General features: G+C 33.5%; 1 protein-coding gene across 2 annotated transcripts in view; it reads right to left on the bottom strand.

Annotated features, from left to right (window-relative positions):
• Positions 1 to 4,924: 4,924 nt before the first annotated feature.
• Positions 4,925 to 7,077, bottom strand: part of SYNCRIP (synaptotagmin binding cytoplasmic RNA interacting protein) — a 27,121-nt gene continuing 24,968 nt past the window's right edge. Inside the window, exon 12 of one of the 2 annotated variants that reach the window (XM_079146966.1) lies at positions 4,925 to 6,773. In XM_079146966.1, the coding sequence (XP_079003092.1) occupies positions 6,735 to 6,773 (39 nt within the window). In that variant the 3' untranslated portion in view covers positions 4,925 to 6,734. Of the gene's footprint in view, positions 6,777 to 7,077 lie in introns of both variants that reach the window. The other variant, XM_079146965.1, reaches the window with a different exon arrangement.

The raw sequence follows: 7,077 nt of genomic DNA, 5'->3' as shown, positions 1-7,077 counted from the left end.
AATTATGTGCATTTTTACTTCAAGAACAAAGCAAAGGAGGTACAAACTGAATCTGTCAAAACTACACTGTAGAGACTGGAGTGCAGTTCGGTGTTAGAGCACTTGCCTAGCATGTGTGAGGCACTGAGTTCAATCTTCAGCACCACATAATAAAATATACTGTGTTCATCTACAAAAACAAAACAAAAAAGCTACTGTATTACATACGCATGTGGCTGCATAGAATTTTAAGTGTATTCTTCCAATTTTTATAAATAACTTTTGGCATACTGCTCATTTCTGATTCTTACTGTGGAACACTTCAAATATTGATTATACTGAAAACAATCAGTTTATGTCAAAGCAATTTTAGGGGTCTAATCTCTGAACCTTCCAATTAAAGCAATCAATAGGAAAAATGATATAGTAAAGACATTCTCTCTTATTAAATCTTTGCGGGACATCCTGGCCTCTGCAACTTAGTGAGACCCTTTCTCAAAAAAGGCTATGCATGTAGCTCAAAGCTTGCCTAGCCATGTGAGGCCTTGGGTTAAAGTCCCAATACCAAATACACACACACACACGTTTCAGCCAGGATAAAGCATCTAGCTCTAGCGATTTTGCATTCAAATGATGAGTTACATAATTCCACAATTATTCAAATTTCACCTCATTTAAAGTTAATAGCACTAAGCCTGCTTGTGAGACATGCTTAGTCAATCCCAGCAACTCAGGAGGGTGGGACAGGATTGCAATGAAGGCCAGTCTGTTCAACTTTAAGGGGAACCTGTTTCAAAATTTTAAAAAAGGGTTGTGGATGTAGGTCAGTGGTACAGCATCTCTGGGCTAAGTCCCCAAAACCCAAAACAGTTAACACTAAATGAGCCATACCACAGGACATGACAGTGGACCATCTCTAAGACCTGATTTTTATCGTGTGCAATCTACAAAACTCTTTTCTGCAGATTTTATATTGTCAATAAACTCTTGTTTATTCTGTAATCTGTAGTAGTGGTCTGTCCATCCCAAACCCTTTGTCTTTTTGCCGTGAAAAAACTAAAACTGGCTTTAGTTCATAAATGATAACTCCCTTAGGCATCCTACAATTCTCTCCAAAGCCACATGAAATTGTCAATAATCTTTTCAGAATACAGCTGAAAGCCTAAGAAAGGTAAGAAACAACTCATGAACATTGTAGATCTGTACTGATCTTTAGGACTCCCCTCTAATTAGAACTTGTTCTGAACTACTTTTTAGGTAAAAACTCATTGAAGCTTGTACAGTTATTTTCCTAAAATGACCTTCTTTAGATCTTGTGTTAGAAACACCTTTTAGAAAGTGCTCATATTTGGAGACACTAATTTCCAAAATCATTTATTAGAACTTCTCCCATACTCATAAGAAGTCCTATTCAAATTTCCATGAACTTCCTGAAATAATGAAAACTTTTTTATACCAATATAAATTTTAGAAATCCTAATCAGAAACTAAACTCTAAATTAAATGACAAATTTCAAAAGGTCCTCATGAAGTGATTAAAACTATTTTTATCTTCCCCTTAACCACCACCTCCAAGAAATCCTAGGGCTGAGTCAAAAACCCTTAAAAGTATTTACAAGTCCCCTAACTTTCATGATTTGTCAGTTTAGTTAACAAGGACTGAATTCACTTACCTAACACCTCATTTGCAGTTATCTAAAAGGACAATTATTTTAAAAGATTGTTTCTTCTCCTACGTTATTTGCAACCTATATCTCATTTCCACATCTTCAATGAAATTTTGCCAGGGGTAAGACTAGAGAATGGAAGAATACAGTGTGCCAAAGCACAATCCGAGAGGTAAAATCAAATCACCATTAACTTCAACAAATCCAAAGGCATGTTCATGACCACAGAACATTTCCATCAACAATTAAAATTAAGTGAAGACCAGCCCAATACATTTATTCTACACATCTCCCAGTTATGTGCTTGCAATTGGGGTTATCCTGGAGAATTTGTATTCACCATTGGCTACTTTGAATGTATGCATGATCAAAAGGCGATAGATCTCTAAAGACTCCAAGTGTCTATTTAAAAGCTGTTAAGTGAAAAATGATGAAATGGAGGACACTCACAATAATTCTTGGACTCCTGAAGGTCCTAAGACATGCTACAAAAATAGGTCTTTATTCTTAGGAAAATATAGTCAGAGCTAGCTTCCTTATGCTATACATAAAATCTTAACATCAGAGGCAGTACAGATAGTACAGATAGTTTTTTAACTGATCTCCAAACAAGCACAAACCCACTACTTTGAAGGAAAAAAAAAAAAAAAAAAAAAAAAAAAACAGGTAATTTGAGGTTTTTGGCAAAAGACAGTACTTCACACATCTAATCCAAATCAAAGAGCCTGCAGACAGTTTTCAGTGAGATGAAAGGAATGAAATAAATATAAATTCTATGGATAAATAAATGTAAAAGAATTTAAATAAGCTAAAAGAACTAATTTTTTTAAATTAAAATACTAGTCAGGTACAAGCTTTTGTTTCTCAATGCCAGACTTCTAAATATTTATCAGACTACTGTTAACATCATTAAAAAACCTTATCTTTGACCCAGAGTGTTAGTAGTAATACTGATTTGCATTTGCAAAAAAGATTGTTTTCCCAACTGAATGCTCCTCCTCCTGAAAAATATTTTAGGTGTTATTACTGAAGGCAGACTGTGGTGCTAATATAATTTGTGTCCTAAGTACTTTTAAAAAGTGACAGACCACAGAAGTCCATCTACTAATTTGCCCAGTTAAAAAAGTCTGAGCAATGATTCATAATTAGCATCTTAAAGTAGTGGCATGCCCTGTTGAGTGGTATGATTACTGAGTAAATATTACACCTTAAATTCCATCCCCACAAGTCTGTTTCTTTTGTGTATCGTTCCTTAAGTTCTGTGTTAACTTTATGCCCACCACTGAATTCCTGTAGTCAGATAAAAACTTTATGGTATACATAATTGGGGAGAAAACAGTCATGATGGATATTTTGGAAGTTTTAGGAACCTGAGCAACCATTTTTTTCTAGAACTAGCTCTCACCTAATACATGAAGCCCTTCTACTTTTTAATTTCTCCCCATAAAATACAGACTACATGTCATATTGTGTAACATGGTGGTCTTTTGTTGTTTTTTGGCTTAGCAGTCAAAAAGCTGTACTGAATGTCAATTTTGCCCACATAGTTGGATGTTCATCCTATTAAATGCCTTTTCAATTATTTTATATGCAACTGAAAAACCCAGAAACTCCATCAATTCATTTCTATGTTCCTATTTTATGAGAAAAATGTTTATATTTTAAGTCATATTTGCAAAAATCAGTAAAAATTTCTCATGACTCTACAACTGCGATGATGGGTATGCAACCTCTTTCTGTGCTCAATTCTCCCTTCACTTTTAACATCTGATTCAGTAGCAATGGCTAAAAATCAAAATACATGCTTAGGAGAATACAAATAAACACAATTTTCTCACAAAGCAACTTTCTGAAAACTGATAAATTAAATTTATGATCATTTTTGATCGCCAAGTAGTCTGCAGAAACAAAATCTTGCGTCTGTTTTGGTTATGTAACTCAAATTGTCTTTTTAACAATCAGAAAACTTTAAGGATACAGTTTTCACCCCAAGGAAGGGACTTGACTGTTGGATTTAAGACCCATTCCTTGACAATATATATACAAAATTTCTTTAACTTGTCATTTGTCCATTCTTTGAAGCTGTCAAAGCCAAGAACCCATAAACAAATCACAAATAGCAATAACCTACATTAGTTAACATTCCCCCTTTTAACATGTTGACATTTTTACTAAAGGATTAGTTATTTTTGCATTTCCATTTCTCATATCTCATGACATTCCATATAAATTGCATTATTGCTTTATAGGCCACACAACATTCAAAATTATGTTTATATGCATTGCCTGTTTTCCTTGATCTCTGATAAGTTTGATACTGATTTTTCTACAGAAATTTAAGTTTGAAAATACCACAGTTAGTATTTCTTCTCAGAACTTAATTGTTCACATCACTAATCACTACATGCATATTTAGCTCTGATTATATTGCTCAAAAACTGCACCCATTATCAGAACAGTGCAAATGATATTTAATTTTAAAAGTAATTGTAATGGCTTGAATTCAAAGTTATTCAAATGAACACTGTCAAGTAATTTCACTTGAGTGTGTATACATTTCATTTCATCACCACTGTTTACATTAGCCTTAAGGATAACCATCAATGCTTCACAATTTCTTTATATCATCAGTTTTCCCTCCCAAGTCCCCAACTAAGAATGCCAAATATAGTCTTGGAAACCCACAGAGCTCCATATTTCACTATATTAAAGAACACATTTGTGAACTCACAAAAGTGTTCATCTTTAAACTTTGACAATGCAATTCTTACTTAAAATCAAACAAACCTGTCCTAAAATCCCAACAAATAATTCTGAGAATTAACTTAAACACCTTGACAGTGTCCCTTAAAAATGGTATGACAGTTAAGTGCCAATAGGCATGGCAATGACCTCTTGGATGGGATTGTTTAACTCCTTGGATCTGGGAAATGCCAGCACCAAGGATTACACTGAGATTCAATTTTACTGAAGGCTACATTTAGTTCACCCACTTTCCACAACCTATTATATACTCATGTTAGAATGAAATGTAAATGTTTTGTGTAGCCCTCAAACTTACACTAAGATTTGAGAGAGATGTATTTTAAAAAAGCACGGGGTAATATATAAAATCAGTGGCAGAAAGTTTCATTAAGCACCAGGAACAAATTTTTTGTCACCCCATACTCATTTTGTAGGTAAGTTTCAATAACCGGCAAGGCACATTTACATATATTCCAATGAATACTTATTGACAAATTTTAAATTACACTCTATGTCCCAGCTATCCCAGTAACTGACATACAACATACTAAAATGGTTTATTAAGGTAACAAAAAAACCAATTAATGTGAAACATACAGGCTATTGGCAACCACTATTCTAAAATTATGTTAAGTACAAATAAACATACTGAAATGTGTGCAATTCTAAGTTTTTAAACCAGAAGATTTCTATACTAACACACATTTATATTAATGACACATAAAAAAAATAAAAACTTTATTACAAAAATAAGTTACACTCGCCTCCAGCTTACAGTATAAAACAATTTTATTTGCAGGAATGCAAAATGATTGTTTGCCATGAGCATTTTGAACATATGACATGTCTAATTTTCTTGTTAAATTTGCATTTACTGGGGAACTGGTGTGTATAAAACCTTAATTAAGTATAAGCTCTGATCTTCATCGTGGTGCCTATTGGGTATGTGATATAACTGCAGTATCCCTTTGGGGAAGGGGAAAAGGGATTTCTTTACACCAAGTCCTAATTAAACTATAATTTTACTTTTGACTTTAAGCTATCAACTTAGAACTTGGCCAAAAATTTTTTGAGGGTGATTCAATAGAGGATGCTTCACCACTGAACACTCACTGTCATCAAGGTGCTTTAGAAAATTAAAAACATAGCACAAATGATTGTACTCTACTCTACAAGTTATCATGACCTGCATAAGAAATGGAAAGCTGATTCACATTTTTACAGTGATCAGCAGTAAGAAATGCACTAATGAAACATACCTTTTACCTAAAAAGCTAAACTACAGCCATATACTAATTTCTATGATTTATGAAAAACTTCAAAATATCCAAATGTCAGGCTTTGCTGTACAACTGTCAGTTTTAGTCTGACTTTTTATAAAGGGACACTGCAGTATTTAGTACAAGTTCGGATGCACTTTTTTTGAACATCTGATGTCTTACAAAAGTAACATCTTGCTAAACTATTATACATCCAAATAACTACAATATCTGAAGAAGCAAGGCTGCTTTTTCAGCCACAAAATACGACAAAAGCAAGGCCTGTTATGATGGTCATGAGGAAGTCTTACAAGCCTCTGAAACTAAAGGCAACTAAGAATGTTACATTTGGTATATTAAAATCTTACCCTCATATCATATTTAACAAGCCTTGCTTTTATCTACAAAGATTTTTCTATGTACAGTACAGACAGGGTATAGTTCAATCCTCTGCTACTGAGGTAGTTAACCAACCCTTTAAAAAAGGTTCTGAAAAGAACCACTATCTGGAATGCCTGACTAACCAGCTCTGATGATTACACCTGAAACTGCATATCTGAACACAATTCAAAAGTGATTACTATAAAAAAGATATAGACAATCATGATTAACCTTGGTGAGCAGAAATAAAATTTAAGGATGCCAACAGTGGCATTCATCTATACCACTGCAATAAAATTTAAATGCACAAATTCAAGAGAATATTTCAGAATACCACTGCTGGGATCCTTAACTTAAAAAAACAGGGGAAAAATCTACTTAGAGCAGATTTTTTAAAGAGAAGAACTTTATTCTTTATTAAGATACCATGCTAGAAGTTATGAAGGATTTCTGTTGGAACACATTTGGAAAATAGAGTAGCTTTAGTTTTTAATAACTTGCACTGCAGAGAAAATTGTTAAAGAAATTCATATCAAAGTCCAAGTATTAGTTCAATGTCCCGTATTTGATTCCATGATCTTCATAGGAAGGTCTTCTGCAATAGAATATGCTCCTATACAGCCGAGATATTTAAGGTTGCTTGATTTCCTTACCATTACTCCACTGCAAGCTTCTGGTGTAATCCCACATAGCAAGTCAGTCTTCATTGTAACAGGTCAGGACCGGCCTCGACCCCTTTTCCCTGCTAGCCAGGTAACAAAAGGAATCAGTTAGATAAATCATTTTAAAATTAATTATGTGTACATACATAATGATAACATTTAAAAATAAGAAAAGCTTTAACAGTACTTCTTAATAAGTCTAACAAAAAAAAGTTGCCTTGAGTAACTATTAACTTCATTTTGTTGTTTCACTTGCTTTTACTTGAGGTTTTGGTTTGCTTTTTGTGCCCCTTTTGAGGAAAAAAGGGAATGAATAGATTGAGGTTTGAAAACCCCGGGTTTTTTTTTGTTTTGTTTTCGTTTTTAAACAAACTGATTTTATTT

The sequence above is a fragment of the Sciurus vulgaris genome (genome assembly GCF_902686455.1).
Source record: "Sciurus vulgaris genome assembly, chromosome: 7".
NCBI classification, from domain to species: Eukaryota; Metazoa; Chordata; class Mammalia; order Rodentia; family Sciuridae; genus Sciurus; species Sciurus vulgaris.
This window is presented reverse-complemented; position numbering and strand designations above follow the sequence as displayed.